At 36.0% G+C, this 20,825-nt stretch overlaps 1 protein-coding gene across 3 annotated transcripts in view; it reads right to left on the reverse strand.

Moving 5' to 3' along the window:
* Nucleotides 1-347: 347 nt before the first annotated feature.
* The window catches only part of EIPR1 (EARP complex and GARP complex interacting protein 1), a 76,096-nt gene continuing 55,618 nt past the window's right edge, over nucleotides 348-20,825 (reverse strand). For 2 of the 3 annotated variants that reach the window (XM_014869549.2, XM_088162376.1), the window contains 4 exons: nucleotides 17,514-17,650; nucleotides 14,071-14,238; nucleotides 12,675-12,842; nucleotides 348-2,627 (listed from right to left, as the gene is read on the reverse strand). In XM_014869549.2, coding sequence (XP_014725035.1) covers nucleotides 2,453-2,627; nucleotides 12,675-12,842; nucleotides 14,071-14,238; nucleotides 17,514-17,650 — 648 coding nt within the window. In that variant the 3' untranslated portion in view covers nucleotides 348-2,452. The remainder of the gene's footprint in view (nucleotides 2,628-12,674; nucleotides 12,843-14,070; nucleotides 14,239-17,513; nucleotides 17,651-20,825) is intronic. The other variant, XM_088162375.1, reaches the window with a different exon arrangement.

A 20,825-nucleotide genomic window follows, 5' to 3' on the forward strand; every position in this document is an offset into this window, starting at 1 on the left:
CTCCAGGCAGCAATCGACAGAACCAGAGGACACAGTCTCAAGCTGTGTCAGGGGAAATTCAGGTTGGATATTAGGAAGAAGTTTTTCATGGAAAGAATAATAAAGTACTGAAATTGTCTGCCTGGGGAGGTGGTGGAGTCACCATCCCTGAATGCGTTTTAAAAAAGATTGGATGTGGCACTCAGTGCCACGGTTTAGTTGAGGTGTTAGGGCATGGGTTGGACTCGATGATCTTGGAGGTGTCTTTTCCAACCTAGTGATTCTGTGATTTCTTGCTATTATTTATTTACAGAACTTTCCAGTTTATATAAGCTTACAATAGTAAAGGAAATACAGCCACATAAAAATTAGTCTGAAATCTATCCTGCATTTATTACATGTTAAAAATCAAGTCAAATCCCACACACTTTTAGACAATTTCCCCATTACCTTCATGCTGCCAGCCATATACACTACCAGACAAAGTTTCATTAGACCTTTATTACTAATGTGAAGAAACTTTTAAGGAGTTCTGCTGCATATCGAACACATACTGCAGTGTTTTTTTCTTTTTTTTTCCAGAGGGGTGGGTGGGGAGGGTAGCACACAGGCGGGACAGATATGATACCCAACAGGATTTTGTGTCTGATGAAAAGCTCCACATAAAAAGCAGCAGCACAACCAAGGTGTTTGACGTTCAGACAACTGAAACACTACTGATTTGGAAACGTAGTTCTTCTTACAGTATACAGATAAATAGCTCATGCCTAATTACAGATTGAAACAATTTGAAATGGCACAAGTTTAAAATATAAATGTAGAAAATCAGACAATCAGAATTTCCAATAAAGCATTCGTTCTGGAGCAGATAGGCAACATCATTAACACAAATGCAAACCATAGTACAGATGATTTAATTGAATTACTCCACTCCTATGAATTTTTCCAAATAAGCTCCTTAAGAAAGCCAGAAGTGGAATTCAACTGTCATATTTTCTCGATGTTTTGGCCTATAGCAGTCAGTCATGCTTTCCAAACGTGATCTCTGCAGCATCTGTGTGTAAACAACAAATCACATTTGGATGTTTCGATCCAAGAGTGGGTAAGGACAAACAGAGGTGAGCAGCACGCTGTTCTTCACCACTAACACCAACAGTTGCCATAGCAACAGGAGGGCTCACTGGAAGAGGTTGGTATTGATCTTTCCATCCCATGTTCATTGTTTTTTCTTCAGAGTGGCCTTACACAATGCTACCACAGCCAACACTGTCACACGTACCCAAGCTCTGAAGTTTAAGGGAAATAATAGTGTTGAAAAGGCAGCAGGGATATTACAGTTAGCCTGGGTATACAAAGGGCAAGCAGCGAATCTTCATCTTAGTGCAAGCTATGCCAGGGGAAGACAGGATGTCAATATGTACAGGAATGTTTCACCATGCCTTCCACCTACGTTTGAAATTTCCTGCATATCCTCCTACAGCGCAGCATCTGCCTGTTCTCAGCATTTGTAACAACATAGTAACCAATGTCTAGGTCACCTATGGCAAAAAGTAGGATATAGCAAAGGATATTTTGTATTTAGTTGCAAGCCTCTTACATCATGCCAGGATACTGCAGATTAGCATGGATCCAGAAGGGTAAGAAATTCCAAGTAGACAAATATTAAAGAGATTTTTCAGGCTAGCAGCAGCATAGCTCCAGAGTCCCTCACAGCAGAACTTAACCTATAAATATGGGATAACGCATTATGTGATTGTATCAGAGATTTTGGTAAAGACTAATATTGTTTCCAGTAACAATACATAGCTGAGAACTGCATTTAGTTCACAAATTGTAGGATGTTACTTTGTTGATACTACCGTAAGGCTCAAATGAAAAATACATTTTGAAGGTTTCACTTTCACAAAAAACATTCCTTCTGAAGGCATGCAAAAATGGGAGTAGAAGCTTTTAAAATATTAGACAGTAAGTATTAAGAAAGCCTTTTAAGACCACCCCCAACTCTATTTGTAGCCAGAACAGTAAGTGGAAAAAAAGCAGAAGACTGCTTATACAAGAAATATAAAATACTATTCTTGAAAACATGTAGATCACTTCTGCTACATGAACCCTACATTGTCCCAGTTTTGTATCAGCATAGTAACATTTCTGTAATTCATTATTTTTGCATCAAGCTGATGTAATAAAGCAATAGTATGGAATGTACCCACTATCTCCAGAAACTTCAGAGTTCACAAAATGATTAGCCCCTTCAAAGAAAAAAAAAATTATCTAGGTAGCACAGCCTTCAGAAAATGCATCATAGTTTCTCAAGGCAAATATAAAAGACAAAATTACAAGTCTACATCAGTATAGATATTCCTAACAAAATTTTAACTTTTTTACTTAAAAAAAACAGATCCTGAAAAAAACCTTTAACAATACCTACCAGTTGTGTACATCAAGTTAACAACTCCAGAATAATTCAAACAAATTATAACAGTATATGGTATTTAAGGGCTCTCGGAACCCTGTTAATAACCAGTCTCCCATCATAGCTTAAAGAGGCAAATAGCCACGGGTCAGCTGAGGACCATTCAACTGCATATACGCTATCTTCATGTTCTTCATAGGTAGCTATTACACTGTCCTGAAGAGGCTCTTTAATCCTAAAATTGAAAACAAACACCAAAAAAAATAGTAAGGACTTGTGAACACACTTGATTTTAAAGATCATATTAAGTGTCATTAACATCTAGATACATAAAATCCTATTTAAAGTATAAGAATGCAGTAGTAGCTTGTAAGGAAATAGACCTTATGTTTGCGTGTACTTAAATGTTTTACATGACAGCAAAAGACCCCATTTACATGGGTAAAGTAACTCATTCTAAATTTCAGTGCAATTCCTGCCTCTCAGTACCTACACTAAGCATCTCTCACTCTCTAAAGCAAGTTAAACTACGTGGCATGATCTAAATGCACAACTTTTAACAAGCATCTTTTCTCTCATAATGTTACATCCCATCCTCTCCCCCTTCACTGTTCAATGAATGCATAAAATAATACACAATCTTAGAGATTTGTAGATGGGTAAGAAGTTGTAGACCCTAACATCAGTCTCTTTTGTGCTGCCATCCTGGACCCATTCTCTCCAGAATTATGGAAGGGGGATGGAGCCACCACTCTGAACACTGATTTTTATCTCCCACTGCTAGAGTTTGTATCAGCTCCAGATTCTCATCTATTATTGTATACCCCACCTCTTACTGCAACAGCCAAGTTCCTGGTCACCTACATCATAGGAGAGACACAGATTCCCTTCTGCATTGTAAATATTCAAGATATTCAGGAAACTCTGAAGTTCAAACCACTCAAGAGTCATTGATTGTACTCTGCTAACTGAGCACAGCCCTTCTTCCCTCCATTCCCAAAGCCAGACTCTCGTCTCAGAACACCACTACAGCACATTACTCTGTAGCTACAGGGTAGGGCAGTTTTCAGAAGATGACCTTAGAGCTCCTTCAGCCACAGAGAATTGTCTCTGTCTGACAAGAATCAGTCAGCCCTTCAGAGGTATCTGCTCGCCTCCTAAAACAGCCTTGTACTACAGCTGCAACCCTCCTCATGGAAAGCAAAGCCAAAGAGCCTTGTGAATGCCACTCAATCATTTAAACAGATGCTGCTACTACAGAAATGAAGTGTTTTCATAGGCTGCCTTTGCCCTTTCCTGCTGCTCTCTGAAAGCACGCAGTTCTGCAATCACAAAGCCTGGATGGAAGCACAGTAGGATTTTTTGCAGGGTATTGCTGCCCCACCCAGCCAGCTGCTAATCTAACACTGCCATTAAAATTCAATTGAGTTTAATGAAGAAACCAAAAGCAGACTCATACTGTAGAATAGCTTCATATAGGAATTTTCAAGGATTTTTACTACTTATTTGTGCTACATTAAAGGTCAACTAAACAAAAAAAGGTCACAGCACAACCAACACCCAGCCCCTGGTTAATTGCAAGGAACAAACTTGTTTCACAGTTCTTCTGAATATGAACTATGATACAAACCATCTAACAGCAGCGAGCTAACAAACACATATAAACACTTCATCTCCTGCAACGTGTTTTTCTAACTTCCTGCTAACTGACATGCCTGGTTAAGTGAAAGTTGGTCATGTCCCCAGACAGCAATGTGCTTCATGCAGTGCTCACCCACTTACCCACAACTCCATTATTCTGAAGGTTTCAGATGTCTCTCTGGATAAGCAGGGGAGTAATGCACAGTGCACATGGCTGTCAGGGGACACGACCGACTTTCAGTTAACCAGGAATCTCAGTTAACCGAAGCTTGGATAAACAAGGTCAAATAAGCTTCTAGATAACATTATTTTCTGTATGCTCAGAGTTGTTTCAGTGTTTCATTTAAATAACACAGCTCATCTAATTTAATTTACAGGAGTCATAAGGGGAATGAGTGTTCAGGAAACAAGGCTGTAGATGAATTTCTGTTTGGCATTTCCATTTATAACTACAGTTTTTAACTGTGTTTTATTGTTGTCTATAAACTGAATTCCCACGTAGGCATGAAAGCAAATTTTGTGCCTTCCCAGAAAAAGAAAGCATATTATTCCACGTGGTTCTTCAGGCCAATGGCACAGCCTTGAAACAGTTATTGAAAGTCAGAGAAAATCCTTATGGAAGCAATCACTTAGGGTAAAAGAGCTAGATACTATACAATCAGGATGGAAAAAAAATCATCTCAAAAGAACATGGGTCTCAGGAACAACACAGAACATCCAAAAGAAACTGTCCATGAGCATACTTTACAAACATCATGAATGAAAACAGATTAGCCTTTAAATTATGCAATGGGTAATGAGCCCAGAAGGATTCTGCTAGCAGAATAAAAAGCAAAATTCATTTATGCATGCAAAGGACTTTTCTAAAATAAAAAAAACCCAAAAAACAAAACAAACAAAAAACCCCCCAAAACTAAAAAACAAAACAACATAAGGAGCCGACTTGTTTGTGATGAGTTTTTTTTCCTCACAATAGGAATCTCTCAGAGGCAGACACCTTACTTGAGGTAAGAGATTTTCAAGAAAACACATCAGATTTCTCTATATTTTGGCTGTGTTTGCCTTTTTTGGTAACCCAAGAATAGGCTGAGGACACCATTTTTGAATCTATATCAATCTAGGGTACTTAGATTTGTTATGTTTTGAGTCACACAATGATTTATCTACCCCAAATGAAATTTTACACATCTTTATTTTTTAAAGAATCATCTCAGATTAACAAGAAGAATAGCTGTACAGAGCTGGATATGAAATAAACTTTCTTCTATGCTCCTTTAATATGTATAATTCACATTGTTGCCAGAACACAGAGATACCCGTTTTTACTTAAAAGCTGCAGGTTGTGGGTATAAAAACAGCTGTGTATACCTATATATAGAGCATGCACGTGTGTACAAAACAGCTGTGTATAGCATGGCTAGCTATGCTATGTAGCTAGTTCAGTGTACCATGGATGTAGGTGCTGTGCAATGCCAGTGGTTGGACTCAATGATCCCTGCGGGATCCAACTCTGCTTATTCTGTGATTCTGTGACTGTATTTGATAGCATACTTGGTAATCCCTTGTTACATCTGGCAAGCTTAGTTGTTAGGAGTGAGCCAGGCTTTGCTTTGCACCACTAATTAGTGGTTTGTCTCAGTCTCGTCTGTTTCTGTTCAGAGCCAGGATTATTAGAAAGGCAATTGAGCCAGTTTCTCATGTTCGGACTTGGTTGTTTATTATACCTTATCAAAATTTACAGAAAGCATAGCAGCACTTCTAGCTTCTTGCTAGAAGTAGGAAGAATGGCTCTAAGCTGAGCTTGTTTCAAGGCCTTTTAAAGCTAAACAGACCAATAAAAGTTTACACCTATATTATTTATACTTTTAACCCAATAATAGATTCCCATGACCCTTAGAGTGACTTTCAACTGACCAATCCAAAGGTAACTACCTAAGATCCGTAAAGAAGAAGGAAGAGATGAACGAGAAGAAAGACACCACCCAAAATTCTCCATCTTGTCCCCTAACTACCACTATATCGTAAAAAACTCAAATTTAAAACCCATCACCCAGTGAAAATACACACATCTAACCCACTACACATTTATGATTTCTAACACATTATTTATATTTAAAAGTTTTCTCCAAGGTTTTAGGTCCAGTGCAGTGTTTTCCAGGGGGTCTGTGCCTGGAAGCACAGAAAGCTCAGAAACTCCAGTTTCCTGAGATCCAACACTTAGTAAGCTATTTTCTTCCTTGCCCCAGATCTTCTTGATCCTTAATATGCTTCTTTAGTTTCTTACTTTCCTATCTATTTCGAAGATTTTATTCTGACCAGACTAGAATACCTTTTCTCTATGTTCTTGCACTGCATCAACTGACAATGCACCACATTACTTTTGCCACCAAGAAATCATAGTATGAAATGTGCAGTCTCTAACTACACCATGCATAAATTTCAGACCTGTGCCACACAGAGCTGAATATGGACTGTGTTTTCTCTGTAGTCTTATTCAAATAGCACGACCTCAACCAGCTTCTACAAAAGGAGAGCTGCTTTTATTTTACTAAATAACTTTGAGGTTAATTGTGTATCAGATTCAAGAAAGAAGCCTGTTTCAGTCTTGGATAATTGTTTTCATGTAGAAAGCTGTTATTTCCAATTACTTCTCATGGTAACAACCACTTAAGTTTGCAGTGCTTGCAATTCTGTTTTGTCACCACAATGTTCAATAAAATATGGTTTTCAGTCGGCAAAAATCATTAATTCCTTATCATAGTCAAAATTAAATCCTCTTTACTCTAAAAATCACTGTGAAATAGAAATAAATCAATAGAGCAGCAGCATGTACTGCAGCATCCAAAAATGAATCCTGAAAAGCATAGCACTGGATTCTGGAATAAACCCATGGATGCACTTTCCTTTTGACTTCAAGAGAAAATAGTTTCTGGTAAGATTAGACAACACACTACTTGCTTTTTCACTCACTTTAAAACCTGAATTCAAGTATGTTTATTCTTGAACACATTTTTTATAGATAATAATTGGTCATTCATACTATTCCAAACATCAAAATTTTTTTAATTCAAAAAAGAGCTTTCTAAACTACTTCCCCAGGAAAACAGGAAAATAATATTTTTATATAACAGGTTTCAGAGATGTCCTAATATGAAAAATAAATTAAGGAAGGTATACTTACTCATGAGGGTTAAAGAAAAGTACTACAGGAAAATAAGTAGCTTTTAAAGAAAATAGTCCTGAAACTGAAAAGTGCTGCTGCACTACATTTTGCCCAGCTTCTTACACATCCAACAAAGTCGTCCTGAATCCTGGTATTCCCCAAAATAGGAACTATTTAACCTGTTTTAATTAATTAGGTCTCTTGATTGATTTCATAGCATAATCCTATGACTTCTAGGTTTCTCCAAGACATTAATATCAAAAGCAAAATAGCATCAAATTTAACACTGATGACAGCTGTGTGAAAATATCCTGAAAGCCTGCCTCAGCATGTTTGGCAAATACTTTTCAAAATATCAACGCTGACAAATCTCTCTCCTGAAGTCACAGATGCGTATACAAAGGTGTTGTGTTAGATTGCACAGTTCATATGTAATATTGTGAAACCACATGATTTATTATTCAAAAAACGCTAAATTACATTTCTATCATGAAAAGTATATACCACCAACTTCTTTAGCTAGAATTTTGAAGAAAGTCTCTTTTTACAGAGAGGGCAGCCACCATTTTCTCTCTGGTCCACTCTGATAGCTGAAGTGAACTTCACAATCTCAAGTGAGATACTGGAAGAACTAATTATTTACATCTCTTAGCTTTAAATATAAAATGTTGAGAAGTGCTTCCGTTAGATCTTTTGCTTGTATCAAAGGACATTATGGCTAGCATCTATGACAAAAAAGATGGTAATATAAGCTTTCAGGAAAAACACTGAAAGTGGAATTTCTGGTACAATCTTCAAAGGATAACAAAGATTAACATTACTTTAGAACATCTCGTCAAGAAATGTAACATAAGGGAAAAGGCAGCATAATGACTTTAGTAATCAGTTATGCCAGTGAAAGGAGCAAACATCTTAAGCCTGTAAACCCCAAAGAAAACTAAAGGAGCTGGTAGCTTATATTGCAAAATTCAAGTTTTTAGGATGGCTTCCTTTCCAGAACTGGTAAGTATAAACTCAAAATGATATTGACCATATAAATCTTTTCATTGTTACAGATACAGAATAAGCCTTTTCTCTTAAAGAGCAAGTCCTCCATTACCAGTTGAGCCTTGTCACAAAATTCTGGCCACAGAAGCCATGAAGAATAAAAACACTGCTGTAGATGCAGCATGTACCTTGCTGCTAGTGTTCCTATGACACCAAATATTCTTCTCATGCTGTGTATCACCAGCATACCAAACAGAGACCTACACAGTTCATAATTTAAATCTATAAGGCAAACAAACATGTTGGAGTAACTGAAGAAAAGGAATCCTGACTGGCAAGTAAAGATGACCACATTAAACTGCAAGGACCTAGTAGCTTTCTTTTATTGTTAGAAAGGGCAATGTAGAATTAAAATGACTATCAGAATAATTTAATACAGTAACATATAGACTCACTTAGTAAAATCGGGATTTTGGATGACCAAAGACTAAAGGAAGGATATAAGACACTAACTACCTTCCTTAGGAGGAAGACAGCTCCCAATGCTGTACTAGTATCTTACACGGAGCTGACAGTCAGCTTTAGGAGATTTAGAACTCAGGCAAGTACGGTGTTGCAGGAAGAAAGTTCTTGCAACAACAAAGTGCAAAGCCACTAAAGAAAGAGGTCAAGGAGAAGCCTGACAAGCAATTGCATCCACAGATACGGAATGATCCCATGTTTTAAAAGTTTTGTTCAAACTTAGGCATTGAAAATCACTCCTCATGTTCTTATCCAGGCACATGAGCTTTGTTTTGGGGATGAAACTCAAATGAACTCAAGTACTCACCCTCATCTGTTCTATTTTCATTTATTTCTTACACGTTTTTCTACCTCTGGATCAAAGTGCTAGAAACTGAACTAGTACAACACTTCATTCTCAGCTGTTTGGTTTTTTTCCATATTTAAATATTAATTAATCCAGACCATGGACTTGACCAGAATATAGCATAGCTGTCCTTTGGCCACATGCCTGTAGCTCTTTTCTGAGGGCAACTCCAGCTTCTTCTTAGATTACCCATTTTCAACAGTGGCTTCATGCTTCCCATGCAGAAAGCACTGAAGCCTTTCTTAATTCAGTGCAAGAAAACAAACACAGTTGGCATGTTTCTTCTAGATACATTTCACAAAAACCATGTAGGCACAGCTGGCATGTTTTAGAACAAACAAAAACAGAGTTAGAGCAGATAAACTCAAGAATATGGCTCATAGCAAAGGAAAACCATACATGGACGAATCAGAAGTCTTCAAAGATTATTCAGAAGGCAGTATATGTCCCTGAATTGCAAATAGTCAGGGGCTAGGAGCATATCCAGGGGAAGTACATCTCCTTTTCCTATTTCTATTACTTTTCCTCCTGACTACTATGAGACACATGATACAGGCTAGGGAGACCTTTTACACGATACAGGGAAGCTGCCTGCTCTTACCTTCTTTGATTGAGAGAAACAACAGCAGCAGTTAAAAAGTAGGAAAAACACAGACTTTATTTAAGAGTCTGATCTAAACCAGCAGGAGGAACCAGCAGCCACTTGATTTCAACAAGAGACAGATCTTCAGGCAGCAGTCCTAGTTATATTGCTTATTCAAGCATGTTCGGATTTCTAAGATGGGAGCAGATTGGCCCAAGATGTCAACACAGACAAACACTGAAGGAAGAAACCACTAAGAAGAAATTCTTAGTAAGAATGGAATACAGCAATTTTGGTTTATCTCTTAATTATGCAATGAACTTGAATTCTTTTCTTTTGAAAAAAAATTATCTCCAGATAATTTTTTACAGTTGAGAAATTAAAAACCAGGCAACTACTGCAGTAAAATTGGCACAAATAATTGAGTGGGTAGACTCATGCATAGCTCTACACAGTTGAACAAGGAAGGGTTAAGGGTATTTGTTTTTGTTTCCAACCAAGAAATACAGTAAAAATTATAAAGTTGACTCTGAAAGACATTAAAACTTAACACGTCTTTAAGATCTCAGGAAGGAGTTTTAACTGTTTAGGACAGTATTACAAATCAATGTTTTCAAAATATGGGGGTTTTCTACATAGATAAAACAATAAAACTTTGAAAATAAAACTGGCATGTATTCATTTTTATATTTAATCCAAGGAGGATTTTTACAGGTGATTGTATTCAGGACAAATAAAATGCAGAAAGAGTCTTTTCCTTTCTTTCCATTTGATATTTTAACCTTCTAAGAGAGATAACAGTACTCAGTCTGAAGGTGACTGGCTAGAGACACCAGTTGTACAAATACATGTTCTTCCTGGTGTATGTCTTTTTTTCAGGTGTATCTTGAAATTCTCTTTATCAGTATTTGTGTGCTGTTTAATAACAAATCAGATGTCCTCCAAAACAGGATAAGTGAACCTTGTGCAACTATAACACTTGCTTGAAAGTCTAGAATATACCCAAATAAAACAAAAAAAACCCAACAAACCAAAACTAAAAAAAAAAACCACACCCCTCCCCCATTAAACCACAGAGTGAAAACCTAGATTTTACAAGAGACAGCACCCATGGAATGGTGCAAGAGACTCTTCACAGAGGTCTCTAGGAGGGTGTCAGAGCCGAAATATTTGGCACTAGTGGTTGCCTAAGAAGTATTCCCAACAGCTGTTAAGCCCTACTTCACTTGTGCACTCAGAACTAAACAGACATTCATTTGGCAACAGTTCAAGGCTGCAGCAGCTTGCAAACATCCTTGACTCAACTTGTAACAAGGGGGCAGAAGGGGGAGCCTAAAACAAGACTTTCACAGTACCAAGCAAAGGTTACAAAAGCTAATGTGCTTTCCCGGGTTTTACAGAAAACAGATGAGCAGCTGAAAAGCCCATATTTAAAAAGCAAATGTAGAATTGATACTCTTGTAGCTTCTGGGAACAGGCAATGGATCTAGATCATTATTATACAAGTAGTTAATAATGTGGTTTACATACATCCCATAGCCATAGCAAAAGATGCATTATATTTGTTGTATTGCATAGGATGACCTTGGTTTCAAAAATTCCTATTCTAGCACCATGACTTGTGCTTTAATGAGGCAACCTACACAGTCTACAATCCACACAAATTCAGAATTCCAGATAACCTACTACACAATGTCTGTGAGAATGCTATTTACTTATGATATTTTTAATGCATTCCCACCATATTATAAAAAAGATGGCCTTTTTCTCATTTCCATTAATGCTCTTTATCTTCCATCCAGAACAGAATAAATTGCAATCTCCAGTCAAAGATAAGGAACTAATGGTTTCTTATGGAACTTGGCTTCCCTGCCCATGGTAGGGGAGTTGAAATTAGGTGATCTTTAAGATCCATTTTCAACACAAACCATTCTTTGGTTCTATATTTAAAACACTGTGACCCAAGTTACATTCTAGAAAGTAAGTATATACTGCTAATGTAAGCAAAATTTGAGGTATTTAATTTGATACTCCCTGATTTTTCAGGCACTTACAATACATAGAGGAAATCTAAAGAAATCTTGCACATTTAAAATTAACCATTTCTATATATGAAATAACTTTCTTATTTCGTATTAAAAAAGAATCGTTTCCAGGTCTTTTAAATGAAGCAAAAACACCAAAACTATTTGAAGCAAAATTACATATGTATTAATAAAATTAAGGTTCAAAAGCAACCTTAATAATTCAACTAGAGAAGTAACCTAAACTTTATTTAGAATTTTAGCTGAAACATCCAGCAAACACAGCTGAGCAACTAGGGGATCTGTTTTGTAATTTCCTGGTTCCTTATCAAATCTGACTATTCTTTATTTTAAAATATCATTCAGGAGTTAAATCAGCCTGTGTCCCTCTAAAAATTCACAAGAGGATGTGATTCCACATAAACCAAATATATGGGTTTACAAACGTTTGCAAATAGCATGCACTATTCTCTACCAAGAGTGTTGAAACCAAGCTTTTCTTGTTTGCTTGATCTAGGTCTGTTGAATTACTGGGTTCCAGAGCAGCCAGAGATATGAAGAGCAACATAAAAAAAACCAAAAAAGTTTATACTTCTTTTTTCTGCCCGTGCAAAGGCTCGTCATTAGACTGGTAACATTCCCTAAGAGTCCTAACTCATACATAGAAAATACAAAAACGTATTTGCACATTCTCTCTTAACCCAGATTATTCTACATGCTTGACTTGAACCAGAGCTCCCTTAAAGTGCATCTTTTCACCAACCCAATGGACTTTAGGACTCATCCTCAGCACCACCATTCCCTTCCTACCAGTGAACGTGGAGTGACCATGCCAATGAGATTTAAAGAGTGCATTCCACCCAAGACTGAATAAAGAAGAACAAAGGGGGAATTCTAACTACTTACCTGAAAGGCCTGTATACAAAAATCCTAGTCAGCAAAAAAAATAGCATGTAAATTATTACAATGAAAAGACAAATTATAAGCATCTACATAAAACTCAGGAAACTTCATACTTCTCTTCCTGATGCTGGTCCTCCTGGTCACTGAGTTCATCATCATCTACCATATGGCCAAATGGTTCAGAAGAAATTGATACCATATTAGACAGGATAACTCTGCTATCACTGCTTCCTGTAAGGATCAGCTGATCATGAGAATGATTGTATCTGACATTCCATACCCTAAAAAAGTTAAAGCAGAGAGAACAAGAGACTATTTATGGTAGGTAGTGCATCACTGTTAAACAATTTTTAAGAGCAGCACTAAAAATTCATCTTTTCAATGTTTTGAATGTGCATAGAAGTGACATGCCTCATCCCAAAGACTGTTTTTTTGCCATCTTCATTGACTTTTAAGCTTCCGTGTCATCTGTTTTCTGTGAGGTGTCTTTAAAATTCAACGATTAAAAAAACCCCAAAAACCAAAAAAACACAACAAATCACACCATTCAATGGTATCATTCCTTGAGGATACATGTCAATTCATTGTTGAGTAAGCCAGTTAAATACTTAAGTCCTAAATACAAAAATTTCCCCAAAGCAAAATATGAATTAAAACTAGCCTTTTAAACAAACATCTCACAACATTCTTACAGGGATGGTTAAAGTAGATCCTAAAACTAATGTAGGACTGTATTTCTCTTCATTTTTTACATTTTACGTATCAATACCAATTGTTGTTCTTGATTTATTATTTTTCTTTGACTATTCTGAAGAAAAAAAGTATACATTATGCTTCTGTTAATTCTGTCTTCATTTCCCTTAAAGTAGCTTTAGGGTCTGGATTTATTTTGAAAGAATTACTCCAACTCAAATTTTTATAAAATATAAATAATTCATCTTTTCTTAAGCACTGAAATTTGCATCAAATCAGGCAGGATTCTCTCCTTACTCCAGACACAGGCCAGTGAAGCAAATACAGGTTCTAAATGCTATCTCAGAGAGTAAAATTATTCACTTGCATATTCTGACTTAAGGACTGTGAAGAACATAAAAAAAGTGGAACTGCATTACTGAATATTTCAACCATTTGACAACAGAAGGATGGATGGCAGCTGCTTTATTACTGCACATCAGGTGCAGCACATCAGGCTCCTTTTGGGAAGGCACACCTGTGTCCCAGCTGGGCCTCACGGGCCAAGTTCTGTGCTGTGCTTCTCAAAGGTGTACCCCACCTCCCAACAATGTTAACAGCAGTTTCTTGCCAATTAGACTAATGCTGTCTAAACGCTTAATTTACAATTGCACAAGGAACATTTACATGCTGAAACTTTTCCTCTGTGCAAAAACTGATTATGCACAATAGCACAAACATAGTCAGTTTGCATTGTTCCTAAACAATAAAATAATCAGCTGAATAAATGATATAAGTCATCCACCCACAAAACAGCATGCAGATAATTTGTTCTACCAGTGGGAATGCTCCTCTAGTGTCTTCACTGGGTCAGTGACATTTCTCGTGTCCCAGAATTTCACCTTGCAGTCATCTCCACAGCTAGCCAGGTAGTACTGTTTATTGGGATTAAAGTCCAGGTCTCGTACCAGCTGTCCGTGTGCATTTTCTATACAATATATCTGTCTGTAAAACATAAAAAAAATTAAATGGTCTATAAAAAGCTGTCTGCACTCCACCTACAGAAATCTGTTTCCCTGGAAACTTGTACAATCCCCTTAGCACACAAAGACCTCGAGTTCCCATTGCAAGTGCAGAATTTAGGGAATTCCCAGTTGTTAACAACAGTGACTTGAACAGATTTCTCAGCTTGCTTCGAAGTTTTGATTCATTCATGTTTGTTTCCATTAGGATCGTGTGGAGTTAAAAGGAAACAGTAGTTCCAGATGATTCTAGCACAGCTCTGTTACAACTGTTATGTCTGCTACTAAACCACAAGTTTCAGAAAAGAACTTCTTCACCTCTAAATAGTAATATAAATTGCCTATTTATGACATCTACTTCACCTGTAGGAAAAGCTGAAATGCAAACATTGCTCTGTATTGAATTTACTTTCTTGAGCTCCTGCATTTATCACTAATTTACCTGTAGCCCTTAAATTACTCAGTCAGACACAACCTTAGCCATCTGGACCACTTTAGAAAACATCTGTAGTACTGTTAACAACTTAGCATACCTATTCAAAACATCGTATGCCATCAGTTTGTTTCCCTACTTTGCCTCCTAAACTTGGAGGTTTTTTTCTGTTTCTGCTATTTTGTTGTATTGGAGTTTTCTCCAAGCCACCAAATATATAATCTAAAGTTCTGCTTAGACTTGACCGTCCCCTACAATCTTCACTAGAAATTTTCAACACTTCATAAGCTTTATGCTTTTCTTTAAATGAAAAGTGTTTCTCTTCAGTAAACATATTGACCAAAACTTCCTATTTCTTGTGAAAACTACATATTCTTATGGTCTTCTGTCACGATCAGACAGTCTCTTGCTGTTAATATCTAACTGCTAATAGAAAGAAAATAACTCCAGAATTAGAGATTCGAAGTATTTCAGGCCTGTACTAAGCCCTATCTTGACAGCTCTGGCAGTCACCAGTGAAATTACTAAGATATCTAGCATGAATGCTCTTCTCAGAATATGAGAGGCTAAGGGTATCATTCAGGTATGCCCTTCTACCACATATTCTAGGAGTGGAATTCAAGCTTCCACTTATTTTCTTAGAATATGTATATGGCAAAAATTTTAAGTCTCAAGCATGCTTGCTGCAGTAAAACACTTCTTTCCTCCTTCACCACACTTTTCACATTTTTCTTGCATTGCTTAGAAGTGTGTAAGGGCTTAAAAATACTACTGTCCATTGTATATTCAGGACTACTCACCATGAATAACTTTATCCCAACTTAACTATTATTCTGACCATTTGATCCCTTTCCTCCCCAAATATGAATATACTTTTCACCCTATCTACAGCAATAATATGTGCACTAAATTTCCCACTTACATCATAAGATTAATGCTAGACCACGTGAACATTTTCTACAGCTATTGGCTCCACTTTCTCATATTATTCTTCTTATATATTATTTAGAATTCAGCCTTGGAGTCAGAATTTGCCTGATAAAGTTCTCTCTCTAAATCCAATCAACCTAGTGTCCGTCTTCTCTTCTTCACAAGCTCTTCTCTGATTAAGATTGCTTCTCAGTCTAGTCTAGGACTCTCCCTGTCAATCTTTTTTTTTCTTCTCCCCTTCTTTGTTTACTATGTCCAAGAGAAAGTACTCCTTTTATCTCGCAGCTATCATAACCACACTGTGTAGGAGCAGCTATTCTAGCTTCTTCTAGTACTTCTCTTCACTTTGCTGGTAGGACAGTTTTCTGCCTTGATTCCTTCCTCCCCCCTCATTTTATGCTTCTTATACTGCCACAGTTTATATTGCTCTGACTTTAAACTCCTACTTCTAGCCTAACTAATTATTACAAAATATTAATATAATAGACATATTACAGTGTAATTGAAGATGGGACTCACTATTGCACATACTTTTTGAGTGTATTGCCAACAGCCCTTTGGCATAGCCTAGTTATCAAACTGGTTTAAGGATTATCTATTCTGAGCTTTACTTAAAGTAAATAGAACAGTGGGGTTTGTTTCTGTTAGCCAAGCTACCCCTTTCACTGAGGATCCAGACTATAATGTCCAGATTAGCTAGCCTTCAAGGAAGTTACTCAGAGAATTCCTTTAATGCAAGATAGAGATGCTTTTTCTAATGAGATAGAGCATAAAACAGATGTTACGATATTTAATATTTTCTCTTCAAAACACAGGCTATGGTAAAGATCTGTGTGCTATATCTTAGAAATTGGATTACAAAAACATTACCATAAAAGCAAATTAATAAAACCCCTTGTCCTTTGTCCTCTCTTTCCAGTCTTGTCTTTATAAAGTTTTTTTATAAATCTAAGCATATACATTACATAAAATTAGATTTTTACATATAATTTTACAAGGCAAAGAACAAGACTTTCAAACATAATGCTAAGCATACAGGAAGTGACTTTAAATTACTGTATTTTTAACTTTCCTTCATTAAATAAATCTTTTCGGCAAAAACACACAAGACTAGCAAACAAGGGATTTATTGCTACAACTCTGAGCTGGCAGGAACCACTGAACTAAATTTAAAGTCATCGCCCTTTAAAGCAACAAAAGTTATTACAAGACATCAGTCTTCTCGGTTTAGTGATAAATTACTATGTACTAAGGGGATAAAGTGTACTTTTAAAAAAGCTTGAAGAGGCTTTAGTAGTCATGGCAACAGATGTGCACAACACCACTCCTTTGCTTATCAAAATCACAACTAAGCAGGGGGGAAATGCTTTATTAGGTATATTCAAAGCTTTTATTTGTTTATGATTTTGATAGATTCAGTGATTTCTTATAAGTAGTAGGCTACTATCTTTAATACAGTATAGAGCACTTTGTTAAAATCAGAAGTGAAGGTGAACTTAACCTGTGAATTGCCTTCAAAGATTAAAGTCACCCTTAAATGCTATGAAGATAGTTCATAGCATGGTCACAACTGTTCTGAAACCGTTTTCAGGTTGAATTACAAAACAGTTTCATTCAGGTATTCTCTAGGTATTGAACAAATCCTTGTGAGACTAGTATATAGTTCAGTAAAACTCAATACACAAGTTAGAATTGAAGCTGAGGAAGAATACCAGAGAAAACTCTTTGTTAAATTGTAACTGTATCAGCTATGCAATCTTTCTATTCCTTTCATAAACTATAGGTTTGCCACTTATTATCATTTAAAACAAAAAAATTATGCTAGGAGCAATGCAAAAATCTATCTCCAAAGGAGGTTGTCTTTTCTAGAGAACAAGACTGCAAGCTCTCATTACCTCATGCTCCGTGTGTCCCACCCTCGGACAGTGGTATCGTTGGCTGTGGCAATCTGGGTACAATTGTGGTGTGGACTCCATCTTCCCGAAGTAAATTTTAATTGTCCTTTCCCTTCCAAGGCTGCAGAACTAGAGAGCTAAAATAATGAAACAAAGCTGGCAATGTTTCTAAATGTAACACTAAAATGAAATTAGTTGCAATGAAGATAAAACTGTTCAATAGCCTATCGCTCCAAGTGCAATACCAAATCTGAAGTAAAAGAAAAAAGTAAAGAAACAACAAATAAAAGCTAGAGTTGATTTTCTATCACTAGTTTTAAAAAAAGCTTATGCAGTGTAATGTATGCCAAAATATTAAAGGTACTATATTCTACAGTTTATATTCTATAAACTAAAACAGTTTCAGATCATTGTTGAAATAGCAGATAGACAATATGGGCACACTGCACAGATTTGTAACTGCCACACACATAAATGCATTTAGCTTCATTAACAGTCTTACAAGATTTTTTCCATGTCAAAATGCCAAATTTTATCTGTAGTAATGGAATTATGGTGTCAAGGACTCTTTTTGATAAATGTATAGCAGCTTTCAAAAATAAAGAACTCAAGGCCCAGGTGCCCATGTCACCACATACATGCCTGTTAAAATAACAGTAGATACTAGATCACAAATCTACAATATGTGAGATATAAAGGTTTCAGTTCCAAAAACAGGCTTGCATATCATGGAGCAGACAACTCTGCATCTCCACAGTTAATGAAAAGAAGGTCCAAAGTAATCCACTTTCTCTTGGAAGTTGTATAGCAAGTTATCCCCCAATTCCATTTGAACATGAGGGAAATCAAAGCTGCCAACGATGCAAATTACTTTTACTTCTAATCACTTACTGAAACTGTTTAATACCTAAAGAGGAAGAGGAAAACCAAAATATTTGCATTTAATCAGATATAAAATTTACACCAATTTCAAGTAGCTACACAAACAGCAGACTTATTTGGTTGTCTTTCACACAACTTTCATATTTCAAAATGTTTCATTATGAGGTATTTCACAAAAGCAGATTACTGCACTGGATCCTGTTGGATCTTAATGCAACATCAATATTCTATTTAATAGTAAATTTCTCAGCACAAATATTATGCTTTGATGGATGAAAAAGACTAAAACACACAAACTCTTTACATGCACTTTAACTGACATCAACAGAAGAATATGCTGTCAATACTAAACTGCCTAAATCTATTTGTATATTGTAAAAATGTTAGTGTGTGATTTTGCTAAATTTTTATTACTAAAACTCTACTCAGTATCATATTTTTTTAGCATTATGATTAACGATCGAGAAATTACAACTAGAATTTTTTTTAAAGAACATGGAATTCTCAGCAAGATCATATATTTCTCATGTGTAAACGAATAATGAAACACTGGCCAATCCTACTCCTCTAATACCATTCCTCATCTGGAACAAATACTGTCTGAAGGCCTTTCTACAACTCCCATGTTATTAATAGGGACAAAACACACTGCATAAGATACTGGACATGGGATAATAAAATTCACTTTTTATTTTTTGATATATAGTAGTTTCCAGGCACAACAGAATATTCACAGCTTGTGTAGGTCAATTAAAAAATTTAAGTAAGTTACTTTAGTAAGTAGACTTGGCCATTCAAAGCTTAGACTGGGGGGAGGGAAGCAAGTGTTAACACTGACAGTAAGACAACCAACGAAGGGAGTGTATTTTCTCAGGTATTTAAAAAAATCTGCTCTTGAAATGGAAAGCATCACATCTTCAAAATATGACTCAGGGCAGAGGGTCTTTGCCAGCAGTAGACAACATTTTCTCCAGCATTCCAGACATATATCTATATATATGTATATAGAGATATATATATATATGTATGTATCTACCTATATATATATATGTATATATATTTAAGTCTTCTCATTTGAACTTTTATAATGTAAGCTACTATAAAAAGATCATATTTTTCTTCTTTGCCGTCAAAAGTTTAGATTTGAGGCCAGCACACACATACTGTGATATTTCTTAACAACATATGAAAAAAATCACCTATATGCTAGATGGGCCAATTCATCCTTGTCTTCACAAGCAATTCATAAGTAAGTTAAATGGCATCTTTCCTTATACAGCTATATATATATATATATATATATTTTATAGATTATATATATAAATGTCCGGCTATATATACAGCCAAGTTCTTGATCAACTCAGTCTTCTTTTCCATGCTGTCTATAAACCTGAGAGTAACTGCAAGGATTTAAAGGGCAATTTGGAGACAAAGAAGATAAATTTTCATACATAAAAATGAATCCTTATGTAACAGAAGGAAATCCAAGAAATAAAGGAAACAGAGTTGGTAGTTCTGAATCACAAATGCAGATTCAAAAATACCTTAGCTGTAATTTTAATTCCTATTTGAATATATGGACAGGTAAGTAAGTGCTCTTTTTGTCTTGAACTCTTTGCTCCACTCCTTTAAATGCAGAAAAGTTAACGACAAAAGGGAAGGAAAACATGACATAGGTGTATTTTAAACGTTATTCTTGCACGATGATTAGGATCTGTGCTGCCCAGAAGACATGCAGGTGTGAGGGCCTCACTGGAAACTGAAGGCAAACAATTAATGGTATTATCTTATAAATACAAAATGGGACTTGCATTAAAGAAAAAGGAAAGGAATAGACTAAGACCGAATGTCTACTTTTAGACAACAAAATTAGGAATTACTCTTGCAATGCACAAAGATCACACTGATTTCAGAAAAGAAGTCTGGAGAAAATGAAATCTTGAACAGTGTAAAATGGTTACCAGAGTATGGATGGACTTTACATTATTCCTAAATGCTTATCTGGAACAATACCTAAATCTGGTGACACAAGAAGAAAAATAGAAGGGGAGCATGATATTATACTACAGTTGCACGAGAGCAACACTTTGAAATAAGAAATCTTCTAAAAAAATTCAACTATGTAATACTATCGGAATAGAACTGTTTGTGTTATCCTCAATAAAGGAAGGGGTTTTACAAAAACGAGTACCAAAATATGAAAAAAAATCTTTCCTAAGATATCCTAGATCTAGGATCTAGGACTGATTTCTGTGTAATCAAATTAAAGTATCAATTACTCCAACTTATTTTTGTCAAAATATCAAGAACTGAGGTTGATTTTCCTGCTTCAAAATTTCATTACGTAAGGTCTGACTTGGAAAGGACAGGCGGTATCCTTCAAAAGAAACCCAAAAACCTATATATATTAAATGTTAAAGGGTACAGAAA

The sequence above is a fragment of the Sturnus vulgaris genome, chromosome 3 (assembly GCF_052056855.1).
Source record: "Sturnus vulgaris isolate bStuVul1 chromosome 3, bStuVul1.hap1, whole genome shotgun sequence".
Lineage (NCBI taxonomy): Eukaryota > Metazoa > Chordata > Aves > Passeriformes > Sturnidae > Sturnus > Sturnus vulgaris.